We start from the raw sequence: 16,860 nt of genomic DNA on the forward strand, positions 1-16,860 counted from the left end.
CCAGCCCAGCCCAGCCCAGCCCAGCCCAGCCCAGCCCAGCCCAGCCCAGCCCAGCCCAGCCCAGCCCAGCCCTGCCCTGCCCTGCCCTGCCCTGCCCTGCCCTGCCCTGCCCTGCCCTGCCCTGCCCTGCCCTGCCCTGCCCTTTCTGCTGTCCTGTCCTGTCCTGTCCTGCCATGTGTTGTGCTGTGGTGTGCTGTGCGGTGCTATGCTATCCTGTCATATTCTCTCTTCTTTTTCCGCTCTCTGTCACTTCCTCTTCCCATCCCGTGCTCTGCTCTGCTCTGAACTACGACGCGCAGTGTTGGTTCAGCTCTGCTCCCTCTCCTCGTTTCCTATCCCGGCACGCTATGCGTGAGCCCGTCACGCACAAAAACGGTAATGGAGAGCAGATAATGAGAGGGCAGCGGGGCCGCGGCCTCACAGCCCGCCAGCCCGCCCGAGCGCCGGAGCGCCGAGCGGCGCCGTTCGCCCGGCCCGTCACAGACGACAGCGCCAGTTCCACGAGCGGCGCCGCCCGCGCTTAAGTCCCTGGAGCCGGCTGGCGGCGCAGTGCCGCAGTGCCCCCTCGACAGGGATACGCACTGCAGCATCCGCCGGCGCTGGTTGCTGTGGATGCGAGCAAACGGATGACAATTTAACCGGCGGAGAGTTACCCCCGCAGCGCTCGCAAGGAATTCAGACGCGCGTCCCGACGACCGATCTCGCACGCAAACTGCGACCTGAAGCACGGCTCCTCGCACCGTGTTTGGGCGGCCCGGCCCGATCCGGCGGGTGCCGGCCGGTCGCGTGCCGCCGTTGCTGGGCGGCCCGCCCGGCCCGGGCGACCCCGTGCCGTGCGCGCTGCAGCCGTCGGGCCGGCGTCTCCCGAGCAGCGGCCGCCGCGCCAAACAAGGCGTAACGCTCGACGGTCGGCTCCACGGACGGTCCGCGGATGGGTGGGAGGCCACAGATGGCCAGCCACGCGCTCCCCCCGGTCAGCGCACAGTACATTCCCCCGCCCCCGCGCACCGGCTATATCTCGACACACGGCGCGGGTTTAGGGTATCATCCCTAGCGTTATTGAACGCGTTACCAGGACAAAATACAGCAGTATCGCCGGCCCAGGCAAACGTCAACCGGTCCCTACAATAGCCGACGTCTTGGCACAAGTAATGAAAACAGGCGACGGGAGAGAATATGTAAATATAGCGCGTGAAACCGCGAGACATGGGATCGCCTCGAGTGACAGCCGACTGACAAGCTGAATAGCTATTGGTACGTCACACCAGGGCGGCCCACAGCGGCCCAGGTCCGCAAAACGGGGCCAGCCATCACACAACATAACTGAAATGGAATGCGTTGAGTTTTGAAGCCAGTGATCATCAGGCGTTTATAACCTAACAGGCGTTTCGCACTCGAAGGCAACATTGGTTCGATCTATCCCCTGGAAAATCAGCTCCAAAATGCAGAGTGGGGCCCCACCCAGAACAAAGCAAAGGCACATTCGTACGTACCTTGCGATTCACAATCAGCTCACGACTGTCCGCCGTGAAGCGCGACAAAACGCCGGACGCCGCCGCAGTCCCGCACGGCGCGTCCGCCAAGTCCCTCCTGCAGTCACGCGCCCGCAGTCTCCCACCGCACAACACACTAGCACGAAGTGCCGATCTGACCCGTCACCGACGGCACCGGAGACCAGGACATCAGCTGCCGGCGCCGAACGCCCTCCTCGGCACACAACCCGAGCTCGGTCCGCCGCCTGGCGCGCGGCGCCGCGTCTGAAGCGCACCGCGGTGGCGTGTGCGAGCGGCCCGTGCAGCGCGGCGACTGCCGGGCGGACGGCCGGAACGCGCGGCGGCGGCGGCGGCCGGCGCCCAAGACGTACTCCGGTCACCGGGGCCAGCGGCATTATCATCATAAAGGGCTGGACCGGGAAATAAAACCAACACGGGCGAAAACCGAGCGGCCGCCGCGGCCGCACCAACCGTCATTTACATGAGAATCGGCGGCGCACATGAAGTGGGCCATCGCGGTCAACAGCGTCGCGGGGACCCGGCCGGCTGGCGACGGCCGTCTGACAAACCGGCGACCGATGTGACCCCGGCGTGCCATGGCGTCGATGGCGCTCTCGCCGCGCCCCGGCGGCGGCCGCGCGCTCGGGGACCGACGGCCGGCCGGGACCGGGGCCGGGGTCAGCGGCGGCCGACCTCTGCCGACGGGCGCCGGCCGCGCCACCGACCGCAGCGGCGGCAGACGTGCCGCGGAGCCGACGGGTGCGCGGCGCGCAGTACTGGACCATAGGACCACGGATGCCAGCCGATGCCGTCCGGAACGCATGACCCGGGGTCTCTCAGCGACACATCCGAATCAACGCCGGAGCGCGGCCATTGACGCGAATGTAGATGAAACACTAGGCCACAGGAGTGTCACTTTTTAAATCAGTCTAAGGGGGAGGGGTAGCTGAGCCGATATGGTAGACCTAAACTACCTCCAAATTATGAGCTCTCTCCAGATTTCGGCCCCTTTAAGCTAAGTTCACGATGTCAACATACAAAGCGCCTTTTTAACAAATATTTGGTCGATTCCAAAACTTGTTTGATCCCTCCCACTTCAAGGCGATGTGAAGCTGCATTTATGTAAAGCTTAGAAAGGGACGAGAACCAAATAAAAATCCTAGTAAATCGACCAGCTGTAGTGATCACCGAAAAAGTGCCTTTATGCACTCATCAATGGTGACGAGAAAAAGATGCTTTATGCAGAATGGCGTGACCTGACCAGTATAGAGGCTACACAACAGACTTGTGTACACTGTAAGAACGTACCTATATAAAAAATAAACCTGAAATGCAACAGCTTCTCAACCGACATGTGGATAATGGGAAAGACATACAAGGTAAAGGTAGCTGGTGACTGTCACCAGCGACCGTTGGCAAGGCAGTGGACCAACGCTGTGACACGTGTTGAAAGTTGCATAAACCAGAAATGTCTTGAACTAGCAGTGTTTTGACGTTATGAGCTTTCTGTGCTGGAAACAATTGTCCTTTAGCACACCAGGAGGATGTGGTTAAACGATGCTATTGCTAAATTATTCGTCATACTGAGAAAAACTGACGTTTGAAAACCGTGCTCTTGGTCAGATGTCTTTGAAAAAAATCCGCCAGCACTACCAAAGGATTTCTTCCAAAGGGACGATAACTTCCGTCGATATCATTTTCTGTAGCGCAACCAGGTGAGAGACATACCGAGGAAATGGACTTCACACCGTTCCGTCCGAAGCGCACCATAGCTCATCCCGACAGTTCTGTTGGTTAGAGCGCCTGCCTTCTTGGGTTAGTCCTTCGAAAGAACACAGTGACGCCCCTGCTAGGCCAGCATTCACGCTCGAACGTACGACTTTCGAGGTACAGCGGAGTAAGGCAGCGCCCAAACTACCAGCTCTGCGCTATCGCTGATATCCCGTGCCGTCCTCTGCGTCATGTCGGGCAGCCGGGGCCCGTGGTCAGTCAGCGCCGGGACCCGCGGCCCGGCGCGGGGCCAGCAGCCCGGCCGCCCGGCCCGGCGCGACGGCGGCCGCCGGCCGGACCCGGACGGCCCGGGCGAGGCGGCCGCCCCCGCGGTGCCGCGGCCATTCACTGTCGCCAATAACACGTACATCAATTACGGTGGTGGCGGCGGCGCCGCCGGCCGCGCGGCGCGCCGCCACCGCCGCGCGGCCGGCCCTGTTTTTCAATCGGACGCCAGTCGGCGCTAATCCTCCGGGCCGGCGGAGGGGTCTCCAATTACGCTCAGTTCGTTGGCCGGCCGGGCGCCCGGCGGCCCGCTGACCCCGATCTCCAGTAATGTCCCCCCACCCCCCCCCCCCCCGTGACGGGATCGTCCAGCCTTTCCTGAGATGAACGCGCCCGAAACCCTACGGCCGGATCTCGCGGGAGGGCATAACCTCGCCACACTGGCAGGAGGACGCCCTTGCTATCGACCGCAGTCTCGATTACGACCCTTTTCAAAACCGCTGTTAGGAACCCATCGTCTTCGCCTCCTCGTCTCACCCATCGCCTTCGGTCGATGACCTCATGCAAACTTGCGTCAGGGTCACCAGCACCGCACGTGTGCCGTCAGTGGCACTAATCCCCCGCTGACGAGGGCATCATGTCCCGCGCACCACACAGGTCAGGATCAGTCCCCGCGTCGTGCTTCACTACCGCATCCAGCACCCGCTCCCAGCACCTTCAGCCACGAGAACAAGCTACCCCTTCCAAAGCGATACTGCCCTGACAGCATGCTTTGCGGCCAAGCTCCCGTTTCAGATATGGGATGGACGGCACGTCTTCCGCTCTTGCTTGCGGCATCATTTAAAAAAAGACAAAATTAACGACACAGCAAGCCCTCGTTTGAACACGGCGAAGTTGACGACACAGCACGCCCCATCCGAACAAGATAAAGTTCACGACACAGCACGCCCAAGTGCCGTGTTAGATGAGAGACAAACGTCAGATGAAACTCGAATGAACGTCACAACCCGTCACAAATATGCATGCACAAAGAGCATGACCCCTGCCGGAAGCCACTGATCAAACAATCTACCATTGATGGCGCCGCTGCGCGTAACGCATACCACGGATCCGCTAAATGACTGACGGCCCCAAAGCGGCCGGATCTAACCCGCCATCGTGCTGGCTTTTGTGCGCCTTGCCATTACTTAACTAATTGTTCGTACGATAATTTTGGTGTCAAATTTTTAGTGCCTGCTTAAGACAGCTGACACAGATAAGAAATGACACTCCTGCCGCTCTTTGCCGTGCGATGCGGGGAGAAGGGCGTGCCCTGCGAGAGACAAGCGCTGCAGTACTTACCGTAATATCCAGACTGTCTCTTATGTTGGCTGGCTGCAGACCAGTCGACCAATCAGTGACGATTGCAGAGATTCATACCAATGTTGTTATGGGATTTACAAAGGACAAATAAACAGCGGCCGGCCTGTAGCCTGGCAAAGCCAGATCGGTCCCACCGTACGGAATGACAATTGGCAGCCTCAGACAACAGCACTGCGCCAGATGGAAACCATGTGCATCTGCTATGTGATCCGTCATCATGGCTTGCGCTTCATGATCTGCTTTAATTCTAGCAGAGACTTTAAACGAAATGTTGAGCATACCGCACTTATACTGGTCGTACGTGCAGAGCACATCTGCACCAGCTGCAGTGCAAATATAGCTGCACGTGTTGTTTTCCCACGTGCCGTGCCGACCCTCGTCCGACTTGGCGGGTCACGACCACCGCACGGCGGCGCAACCAGGCCGAGTTAAGCCGCGACCGGGCCGCTCGAGTTGAAACCCGACACACGGTGTCGCTCCACGGACGCCTCTCCGGCTCAGCGGGCCGCACAGCGTCGCCCAACGGACGCCTGTCCGGTGCCGTCCGGGGCAGCGGGCCGCACAGCGTCGCCCACGGACGCCTGCCCAGCGCAGCGGGCCGCACATTGCCCCCCCCCCCCCCCCCCCCACTCCGCCCCCACGGACGCCAGTCCGGCGCGGCAGGCCACAGTGTCGCCCCGCGGACGCCCGTGCGGCGCAGGAAGTTGCGACTCTGCTGACCTACCTCCCATGTCCTTGAGCTTTTTGGCATACAGCTTCAGCTGCTTCTTGTACTTCTTGACCTGCTCCGCAAGATTATCAATCTTCTCCCGCAGGTCCTGCAAGAAAGAGCACACACAGCGGTTATCATTACAGCCAACGAACTTGTGATCTACTTATACCTGAAAAAAATTGGCTCAAATTCCGGCCCATCAGTCCGCCACCATTGCCGTCAGGCTGTTCGCGATGTCCAAAGGCTTACCACAAATATGTTATGTTTCTGACGAAATGCGCTCCATGGACCTGTTTTTAACAAATCGGTTTATTACAATTTCGAAGGCATTTCACGTCCGAGACGGGTGGTATTGGTGGCTCCCGCCCCACGCCGGCGTGCTGACTGGTTTTCTGCCGCGCCAGATGCGGATGCGGGGCCGCGTGGTTCCCGGACTGGCCGCGGGAGCGTTCTACGGACCTGACAAAAGGCCTCAGGAATTTTTACCGAAATATCGTTTAAACAAAGGGGACTTGTTAAACAACGGGGACTTGACCAACATAAAAATTTATGGAAAGCTCAACGCAATTCTGAGCCATGTGCTATTTGGCAGGACAGTATGAGGAGATGCGGGCAAAATGAGGCACAAATGTGCTCGGCCTACCTTGTTAAGGCCAAAAACCCAGCTCAAACCGTCCAGCAGCCTCCATTGTACAGGCAGAACCCTCAGCGGATCTGCGTACACATCACAGGCTAGTCCGTTCCCCACGTCGAGACCCCGACACGGACGAACCGCCGCGAGCAGACCTGTCTCAAGGTTCTCTGGCACCGCGGTTCAGCCCAGGCCACTCTGCCGCATATCATCCCGAACAAGCCGCCGCCGGACCTTCGCAGGGCGGCCGCCCGGCACCGGAGCCACAGCCGGCCTCACGCACCACCGGCGGGAGCCCACAGCGCCGTCGGACCTTCGCACGGTGGCCAGGCCGGCACCGGAGCCACAGCCGGCCTCACGCACCACCGGCGGGAGCCCACAGCGCCGTCGGACCTTCGCAGGGTGGCCAGGCCGGCACCGGAGCCACAGACGGCCTCACGCACCACCGGCGGGAGCCCACAGCGCCGTCGGACCTTCGCAGGGTGGCCAGGCCGGCACCGGAGCCACAGACGGCCTCACGCACCACCGGCGGGAGCCCACAGCGCCGTCGGACCTTCGCAGGGTGGCCAGGCCGGCACCGGAGCCACAGACGGCCTCACGCACCACCGGCGGGAGCCCACAGCGCCGCCGGACTCGCACAGCGGCCAGCCCGGCACCGTAGCGACGGACGGCCGCACGCACCACCGGCGGGAGCCCACAGCGCCGCCGGACCTTCGCACAACGGCGAGCCCGGCACCGGAGTCACAGACGGCCGCACGCACCACCGGCGGGAAGCCACAGCGCCGCTCCCGGCCGGTGCCGTCACGCCACACCACTACAGCGCGCGCGTCCCGTCCGGCTGCCGGGGAGGGGCGGTTGACGGGCGGCGGCTGGCACGGGTGCGAGCCGCGGAGGACCGCCGCCGGCCGACACCAGCTGGAGTGTGTGTGTGTGGGGGGGGGGGGGGGGGAGGGGATGAGATCGCGGAGAACTGGCCGCCCGCCCGCCATCACTGGAGTGGGGTCCAGACCACGAAGGACACCGCGCCCAGGCGCTTCACCGCCAAGCCGCTCATCACAATGCGACCAGGCGCTGTCCGTCACTTCCACCACTCTAACCAATACAAGTGAAGGAGACACGAACCTATTCCAATGACGCACGCTCCATGAGTCACCCTACCGACATGTGCGTCATCGCCCCAGCTAATGACAGGGCAGCGGCCGAACGGACCGGAGACTCGTCACCAGCGGGCGGAAGAGACGAGCGGCGGCGTCGCTCCAGGCTCAGGATTGGCTGTCGGTCGCGTGCGCCAACTCTAACGAGAAAGTCTGCCACGTCCCAGCTATGAATTCAGAAAAGGCGCCTGGTGGTGCGAGACGGGCCGGTCGCTCACGCCAACCGTCGGCACGGCGTCAGCTGTGTGGTCGGGCACCTCACACCGCCATGGGGGGCGTACGGCAGGACTGGACGGCTGACTGCCGACCGTTCTAGCCGGATTCAACAAATACCGTACGTGAACCTGCTCCTAATCAACCCTCACATCAAGCACTGGTTTAAAATAACATCGGTGACTGGATGGTTCGAAAGCATGGACTACTTAACCATGCAGCCTATTTGTGTTGCCTCTCACCAGAATCAAGGTCGCCTATCTTGCAGCCTTACACTGCCTGTCCAGCCTGACAAGAAAGCGCACAGAAGGGACCGCACCTGTCCTACCAGCGTGGCCCACTCAAACGGACGGGGGCGAGCAGCAGCGGCCGCCGGGCGAGCCAAAAGTGGCTTCAGAGGGCGGGCCGAGAGCAGCCCCAGAGCGGCCCGAGCGGGCGGCCCGAGAGCGGCCAGAGCGGGCGGGCCGACAGCAGTAAGAGCGGGCGGGCGGTGCCACTCACCAGGTTCTCGGAGGTGAGCCGCGTGATCTCGTGCAGCATGATGGCTTCGTTCTGGCCGGGCTGCGCCTGGCCCAGGTTCTGGCTGATGAGTCGCTGCTGGCGGTCGTTGTCGGCCTTCAGATGACTGAGCTCCTCGCGGTACTCGGCCTCCATCTGCAGCAGGCGCACGCGCTCCTCCTTCTCCAGGTGCAGCTCCTCCGCCAGCTGCCTGCAGGCGACGCCACACAACGGGCGCCGGTCAGCGCGCCGCTGGCTCAGCGGAGCACCCGCGTTCTGAGCAGCGACGCCAGTGCTCGTGCAGGAGGGCATACGGGGCGTAAATACCTCGCACGCCAGCCGGGGATACATCGCGGCCTTCAATCGCGGGATGAAGCGGGCCAGGAGCGTGACGTCACGACCCCACACTCACCGGCGGCGTGCACGGCGAGCGCCGCCGGCGCGCGGCTCCGAGCGGCGCCGCGACTGTCGAGAGCCGGCGGCGGCGCGCCGCTCCATGGGCCCGGCCGGGGTCGCGGCGACCGCGGCCGCGGCCGGCCGGCCACCGCAGCCGCACGACGCGGCGGTCGGCCGGCGCGCGACCCCCCGCCGCCGCCGCCGCCGCCGCCGCCGGCCAGGGGCGCCGCGAGGCGGGCGCGTCTCGCGCGGCGGGCACGTTCTCTCGGGTCTCCCGTCGAAGGACCCAGTGGGCCGTCACGCGAAGTACGGGAAAAACCTCAGGATGGCGTGACGGAGTGCACGCCAGCTGTCACAGTATCCCTTGATGCGGGGAAGAAGCCTAATAATGGACTCAGACGTCTCTGTTGTTCAGGATAAAACGTTGAGCTTAATGAGAGACGCGTGAAACCCGCATCATTTTGGTGCATAACAACGCTCGCTACCAAGCTGCAATAAAATGGGTGTCTTCCTCCATTTAGACAGGCCGACACCATGGGACTACTGGGACTACATTATTGGTTTGCAAAAAATAAATAATATACATTTTATATATATATATATATATATATATATATATATATATATATATATATGTACACCTGTTTGTCTCTTCATACAGGTTCTGCCGTTTCGGGCCCACCGATAGCTGGTGTCAGCTTGCTTAGAATGCTCCAAACTAAATCGGTCATGATATATCGCAACATGGCAAATTGGTCCGTTTTCTTTGTTTGTTTATGGCAACTGACAGCAATGGGACCAGCAGCTACCTATCCCTCTAAGCATCCTTAAGATTTCGCAAGCCGTGGCAGCCTGTCCCTTCACACGGAAGCGTTGTCGGCTGCACGTGTGGAGTAGAGCGCAGACGTAGTTCTGCGTGGCCCTTACCAAACGAGCCCGGCTCCGACGGCGAGCGGGCTGTTTCACAAGCTCTTTCGCAGCTGCAGGGAACTCTACATTACACTCACTCGAAAGCAGCTCTCGGCAGACAGACCGACCCCTGCGCCACATTGCTAGACCAGCAAACGCGAAAGTTCCTTCCACTAAGCCGAGTCAGACACCACCAGCACCCGCAGACTGGTATCCGCCCGTTCTCAATCCACCACGTGAACGGTAGCACAGCGTCCATCGCTAGCCAGCACCGTTCGGCTCCGCACGCCGCACGGCCCCACCCCGCACCCTGCCACGCGCCAGAGGACGCCAGCCGAGCCCCACCGTCCGCGGAGACGGACGTCGGCGCCCACCTGTTGATCTGCTTCTGCGTCTCGAAGGCCATGAGCACCTCGCCCTCCTCGCTCGTGTCGCGGTCCTCCATCCGGCGCAGCGGGAGGCTGGCGTTGTTGGCGATCACGGTCCGCAGCTGGATGCACTCCTCGCGCCGCCGCTCCACTTCGTCCTGCGGCATGCACGCAACGCACGCGTCAGGCGGTGCCGATAAGTGCCGAGACGGGCGCGGAGAGTGGACGGCGGTAAAGACGCGGTCACAGCAGCGTCGATCAGGCCGGGGGAGTAGGACGGCGATAAAGGCGCGGTCACAGCAGCGTCGATCAGGCCAGGACAGTGGGACGGCGGTAGCGCCGTCACAGCAGCGTCGATCAGGCCAGGACAGTGGGACGGCGGTAGCGCCGTTACAGCAGCGTCGATCAGGCCAGGACAGTGGGACGGCGGTAGCGCCGTTACAGCAGCGTCGATCAGGCCAGGACAGTGGGACGGCGGTAGCGCCGTCACAGCAGCGTCGATCAGGCCAGAGGAGTGGGACGCTCAGTGATGTGCGACTAGCGTTAAGCTGGTGCTGACCTAATGATTATGAGCGCAGCAACTGCAACGATCACTTCGAACACTGGTGTTCAAAGCAACACACGGATCCCAAATACGACCGGATGTTTCCCACCATTTCAACGCGCTGCTGAGCATCGGTCTATCGCTGGCATTCTCAACAGACGGGCACGGAGCCGGTCAGCGGGGCGGTATCTGTGCTGACCCCAGCCGTCGGCGCGTGTCTCCGTGCGCGGCCGACGCACCTGGATGGCGTGGAACTGCAGCATCAGATCGTTGCCGGGGTCATCGCCGCTGCCCGAGGCTATGCTCTGGCGCAGCTTCTGCAGGTCGGCCTTCTGCTTGGCGTTCTCCATCTCCAGATCCTGCAGCTGAGGGCGGGCCGGGGGGAGGTCACGTGCCAGCGCGCAGCAGCCCGCCGCGCCCGGGCACGGCTGGGGCCGAGCCGGGCGGGGAGGTCACGTGCCCGCGCGCAGCAGCCCACCACGCACGGGCACGGCTGGGGCCGAGCCGGGCGGGGAGGTCACGTGCCCGCGCGCAGCAGCCCACCACGCACGGGCACGGCTGGGGCCGAGCCGGGCGGGGAGGTCACGTGGCAGCGCGCAGCAGCCCGCCGCGCACGGACGTCAGTCACTGACGTGCGTGCGCGGGTCTTTTGGAGCGCTGACGTCACAGACCGCGCAGCTGGCCACCCTGACCAGATGGAAACTACGAACTTCTAAACTGGGATGGCTACACAGATACTTCATCATCCGATGGCGCATACCAATCCCCACAAACGCATTCACCAAATAGACTCAAGGAGGACATAATGGCAAAAACAAGACGACGACCGGCGCCAGCCAGCTCCGGCTGGTGCGGCCGGCGGCTGGAACCCCACCCACCCGGATCTGGTCATGCGCCTGCTTGTTCTCGCTGTCGGGCGTGGCCTGCTCCAGACGCTCCAGTCGCTTGGCCAGCCGCTCGCGCTCCGTCTCCACCTCCTTCAGCTTCTGCTGCAGCTTCAGCACCAGGTTGACGTCCGGCGAGGCCTGGTGCACACGCGGGCCGTGTCGATCGGGTGGCGCTCGCGCACGGGGGGTTACCGAGAGCGGCCGGGGGACGGCGCGCGATGTCCGCCACAACACGGCCGGGGGACGACAGCGTGTGATGTCCGCCACAGCACGGCCGGGGAACAGCGCGTTATGTCTGCCACGGCAGGCATGTCAAGACCAGGCGGGTCGGAAATAAAGATGCAACGGGAGATGCTTATAAGACCAGGCAAAAACGACACTAAGCATCTGCGCGCTCGGGATGAAATGGAAGCATTTGCTTCAAAACATTCAGAGGCGCTGCACTGACGGAGATTGCAAGACCTCATCAGCAACAGTACGTACAGCCTGTGGCCACCCCTAACGAGTCGTTGCCAGCAGACGGAACGCACCTTGCGCTCCGGCACCACAATGGTGCGCTCCAGGTCCGGGTTGCCGTTGTGCTTGCTCCAGTCGATGGCCTCCAGCTTGCGCTCGGGCTGCTCGCTGCTGCGGGACCGCACCGAACCGTAGCCGACGTCCTGCCGGCGGACAGGGGGCGTCGGTCTGGCAGGCCGGCTCCGGGGCTAACGGTGTGTCGGTACACTGTCAATGTCAGCTCGCGGGACAGCGGGCCGGGCCAGCCACTGCCATCGGGAGACTGACAATGCCACGGAACCGAGAGAGGTGTCAGCTGACACATGTAAGTCCCGGCCACACCGATCCAGTCATGAACACCAGCATCACGATGGCACCATCGCCACCATTACTACCATGAGTCCGCTACAGTGCTACATTTGGAGGGCATTTGCGCAGGACTTTACCAAACAGCCAAAGCTTTGCTGGGGTCAGTCAAGCAGGATCACCCTCGACTGGGGATGGAGCTCACGCTGAGCTCGTCGTGCAGGTCGGAGGTGATGCTGGGCAGGTCGGAAGCGTCGTCCCGGGCTGCCTCCGTGGTCGCCTCGCTCGCACCGCTCACGTTGCTCGACGACCTCTGCAGCGCGGGCACGGCCGCTCACTGGTCAGTGCGCACGGCGACGACACGCGCCCGACGAAGACGGGAAGGGGCACGAGGGCCGAGGGTTGAGGCTGAGCGCAGGGCAGCGCTGAACGCGGGCCATCAGACTGCGCAGTTTCTCAGTGCGGGACATCAGACTTTAGTCCCAACGCGGGCCATCAGACTGCGCAGTCTCTCAGCGCGGGACATCAGACTGCATAGTATCTCAACAACAATACGTTTACTTATTTATGACAATATACCCACATCAAATACTTCGGGACTCTCAGACTCTGACAACCACCGAACATCCCGCGAGAAGCCAGACCGCGTTGGGAGCGGCATCAATGGAGCAGGTGTTGACTTTGCCAAGGCACGCCGTCGCCGCGGGCGTCCGGCGCCTGCGGCGCACCACTGCCGCCGGCGGCCGGTGTCCAGCGGCCCACCTGGTGTATCACTGCCGCGGGCGGCCGGTGCCCGCCGGGCTCACCTGGTGCACCACTGCCGCCGGCGGCCCGTGCCCGCCGGGCTCACCTGGTGCGTCTTGCCGCCGCGGGCGCGCTGCAGATCACGCTCCAACGTCTCGTTGCGCTGCTCGAGCCGGGCGTTCTCCTGCACGAGTCGCTGGTACGCGATGCGCTCCTGATCATGCTCGGCGTTCAGCACGCTCTTCTCCAAGTCCACCTTTGTCTTCAGCAGCTCTGAAAGACGGATGAGGAGGGGAGAGGTCAAGCTGGAGCAGCCCGCGACGGATTTCAATGTGCAGGGCTTGTGCATGTCTCTGGAATAAGCACATCGGTTTTTTTCCAGCATAGCAAACGAGAACACTCAACAACAACAAAGCATTGGTGACAAACTTGAGGACACGTATAGGTACGCCTGTCCCTGGACTCGCACCTTTCGACTCCTTCTCTTTTGCCTGCTTCTCCTGTTCGTTTTGCAGAATCTGCTGCCGCAGTTTCTCGTTCTCCTCGTTCAGCCCGCTGAATGCGATCCTGACCCTCGCGCTCAATCCGATCCTTCTCGTTCACCAAGTCCACCTGAAGCCGCATACAACGGTAAACTGTCAGCGACGAACATGGCAACTGCGCCACGCGTCTTAACGGGGACACGCCGCTCCAATTGTACAATGTGCACGTCATGAATCCAACGCCAAACAGGGCAGGACGTCATCTGACAAGAACGAGTGAGTATTTCCCCGCCTGGTCACAGCGCTCCTGCTCCAGCTGCTGCCGGAGATGCTCCAGCTCGGCCTCACCTTGTCACAGCGCTCCTGCTCCAGCTGCTGCCGGAGCTGCTCCAGCTCGGCCTCCAGCTCAGCCAGGCGGCCCGCCTGCCGGCGCAGCTCGACCGACTCGGTCTTCAGCTTCTTATGCTCGGCCGCCAGCTGGTCGTACTCGCGCTGGCGCTGCTTCAGGCTCGAGTGTTCCCCCGACTGCCGGACGCCGCAGGTGGCGTAAGGTAACAGCGAGGCACGAGCAGGCGCGCGGCGCCACGGTCCGGACCACGTCCGGCAGCCAGCGTCCCGCCGGAGAGTGAGGCACGAGCAGGCACGTGGCGCCACGGTCCGGACCACGGCCGACAGTTAGCGCCCCGCCGGGGAGTCAGGCACGAGCAGGCGCGTGGCGCCACGGTCCGGACCACGTCCGACAGTCACCGCCCCGCCGGGGATGAGGCACGAGCAGGCGCGCGGCGCCACGGTCCGGAACCCGTCCGGCAGTCAGCGCACCGCCGGGAGTAACGGAAGCAGCAATCACCTTTGAGTTCGCCACAAAGGTACTGAGTGCAGTAATCATGATGGAATTGTGGGTCCAGCTCACATGAACACTTACGTGGTCAACAAGATCTGGTGGACACCAGCCATATTTGCACACGACGCATCTGATATACACTACGGAATGAACATTTGCGTTCACGTGCTCATGTCACCATGTTCAAGAGGCTGTCGAAAAGAAGGATCCGATATCCTACTACAGCTTCGTCTTTTACACAACACCGGGATGACAATCGTCTAGAATTACGATCCCCAAAGCGAAAATCGTCTCAAGCATCGCAGAACAGCCCGTGTCTCTCGGCCCTCTTTTGGCGTCGGTGGCATTTCAGCCGGACCCCGACAGCAGCCGGCGGCCAGCTCCGCCTCACCAGCTCGGTGATGCGCTGCTGCAGCGAGATGATCTTGTTTTCCAGGCCCTTGTTGAGCTTCTTTTGGTGATCGATGGAGCGCGCCTCGATCTTGAGCGCCTTCAGCTGGCGGCGGGCGACCATCCTGCGCACGCACGACTGCAGCAGCACCAGACCGCGCAGCGAGTGGGCGTACCGGCGGCGCGCCAGCAGGCCACGCGCATGGCGCTGGATCGTGATGGCCTGCGGGCGGCGGGGAGCGGAGAACGTCAGGCGGAGAGCGTCAGGCGGAGAGCGTCAGCACCTGGCGCTGGATGGTGATGGGCTGCGGGCGGCGGTGAGTGGAGAGCGTCAGGCGGAAAGCATCAGGCGAGGAGCGTCAGGCGGAGGCACGCTGTGCAGGCGGCCGGCTTAGTCGGCACGCACGAGACAAAGCATGTCAAAGCTGGTCAGTATTAAAGCTTTCTGGCGCTTCGCCTTCTAGGGTGGTACACCGCTCGTAATGTCGGAACGCATCAGTGCGAAGCAGGATGAACGTTAAGTGCACCGGCGCCGGACAGCACCGCTCGGCAGAGGGAAAGGTGGACTGCATCGACAAAGACATCACCAGAGCAACACATCTGGGAGGCAAAGTTACGACATTTGAGGTCACCTGCCGACCGCTTCGCAGCTAAATGACCGGAGCGTCAGCCAGCGCCACGCCCGGTGGGCGGCGCCACTCACCGCCCGCTCTCTGCGCATCTGCTGGTACCGCTGCCGGGCCCAGAGGCCGCGGGCGCGCGCCTGCAGGCCCACAGCCAGCCGGCGCAGCCGCTGGTGGCGGCGGCGCGCCAGCAAACCGCGCGTCTGGCTCTGCAGCAGCACGGCCGCGCGCGTGCGTCGCATGTGTCGGGTCCGCCTGCCGGCCGGCCGGCACAGGCGTCAGAGGCGCCAGTCGGTGGCGCACGGCGGGCGCGGCGCCAGCGCAGGGCACCGCGCCGCGCCAGCAGTCGCCACACGGCGCACCTGGCGCTGGGCACCGCGACGCCGACATGAGAGCGAGACGCAACACCAGTGAACGGGTACTGCCGGTGAGCGAGCGGACCCTGTCGCCGACCCAGCGAGGACGACCGCTCGCCAGCGGTTCCACTGACCTGCGCGCCAGGAAGCCGCGCACCCAGCGCTGCAACGTGCACGTGGCGCCGCGCACCGTGCGGTAGCGCTTGCGCAGCAGCCAGCCGCGCACGTGCTTCTGGATCATGATGCCACAGGCGCGCAGCCGGTCGCCGCGCAGCTTCTCCATGTAGGCCACCTGGCCGGCGCGGAAGAAGATCTTGGTGCGACCGAACTTGAACTTGTCCTCGTCCTGCAACGGCGTCAGCGCTGGTGATAGCGGCGGAGCAGCGCACAGCGACCCCACCTTTGCATGGTGGACATGACGGCGACTTTGAGAAGCGCTGCTCACGGACTTAAAAGCATCAGTGGCCCGAATCCGTAAATATAGCAGGTCACATCAGTTTTATTACAATGATCCAAATTCTTTTCTCCAAATAACCATGATCTTGGACATCCTGTTGCCTGCCAAAACGCGAAAACGCGAGCGTCACACGATAGCTCATTTTCACCGAGGTAATCAACTACCAGCTGTCTACAAGCGTCAGGTACCTTGATGAGATTGGAGAGGATGTTTTCGCAGGTCGCCCTCATGTCATTCCGCTTGATGTCCTTGGTGGTGCAAAGCACGCGATACCGATAGAAGAACTCCTGATACAACCACCTGTCAAAGGGCGAGAGCAATTAACAGCCCGACAGAGTCTGCACTCGCCTTTTGTCGGCGCTTTCGATGACACGCCGTCGGCCACCCTAGGACGGATCATGTGCGAGCGGTTAACGGGAGGGGACGGCCCGAGCCCACCCAACGGAGCAGGTCAGGTCCCGGACCACGGCACAACACGGCCCGAACCCACCCAACGGAGCAGTCAAGTCCCGGACCACGGCACAACACGGCCCGAACCCACCCAACGGAGCAGTCAGGTCCAGGACCACGGCACAACATGGCCCGAGTACCCCAACCGGCGCAGGTCAGGTCCCGGACCACGGCACAACATGGCCCGAACCCACCCAATGGAGCAGGTCAGGTCCCGGACCACGGCACAACATGGCCCGAACCCACCCAATGGAGCAGGTCAGGTCCCGGACCACGGCACAACATGGCCCGAACCCACCCAATGGAGCAGGTCAGGTCCCGGACCACGGCACAACATGGCCCGAGTACCCCAACCGGCGCAGGTCAGGTCCCGGACCACGGCACAACACGGTCCAAGCCCACCTAACGGAGCAGGTCAGGCCTCGGGTCATGGCACGACACGGTCCAAGCTCACCTAACGGAGCAGGTCAGGTCTCGGGGTCACGGCACAACGCATGACGCTCGGACGTCATTATCGGCCATCATCGGAGGGCACTATGGTCGCCTCGTCAGTC

The 16,860-nt window shown here is 62.6% G+C and overlaps 1 protein-coding gene across 1 annotated transcript in view; it reads right to left on the minus strand.

Moving 5' to 3' along the window:
- LOC119090863 (unconventional myosin-Vb-like) overlaps positions 1–16,860 on the minus strand; it is a 37,603-nt gene that overhangs the window by 10,472 nt on the left and 10,271 nt on the right. The window contains 16 exon segments of the mRNA XM_037213601.1: positions 4,830–4,862; positions 5,575–5,668; positions 8,062–8,269; positions 9,738–9,889; positions 10,515–10,640; positions 11,154–11,300; positions 11,693–11,821; positions 12,169–12,276; positions 12,814–12,980; positions 13,177–13,258; positions 13,260–13,319; positions 13,538–13,714; positions 14,422–14,643; positions 15,124–15,298; positions 15,534–15,745; positions 16,045–16,156. Coding sequence (XP_037069496.1) covers positions 4,830–4,862; positions 5,575–5,668; positions 8,062–8,269; positions 9,738–9,889; positions 10,515–10,640; positions 11,154–11,300; positions 11,693–11,821; positions 12,169–12,276; positions 12,814–12,980; positions 13,177–13,258; positions 13,260–13,319; positions 13,538–13,714; positions 14,422–14,643; positions 15,124–15,298; positions 15,534–15,745; positions 16,045–16,156 — 2,204 coding nt within the window.

This window comes from Pollicipes pollicipes, unplaced genomic scaffold (genome assembly GCF_011947565.3).
Source record: "Pollicipes pollicipes isolate AB1234 unplaced genomic scaffold, Ppol_2.1 Scaffold_312;HRSCAF=349_pilon_pilon_pilon, whole genome shotgun sequence".
Taxonomy (NCBI): domain Eukaryota; kingdom Metazoa; phylum Arthropoda; class Thecostraca; order Pollicipedomorpha; family Pollicipedidae; genus Pollicipes; species Pollicipes pollicipes.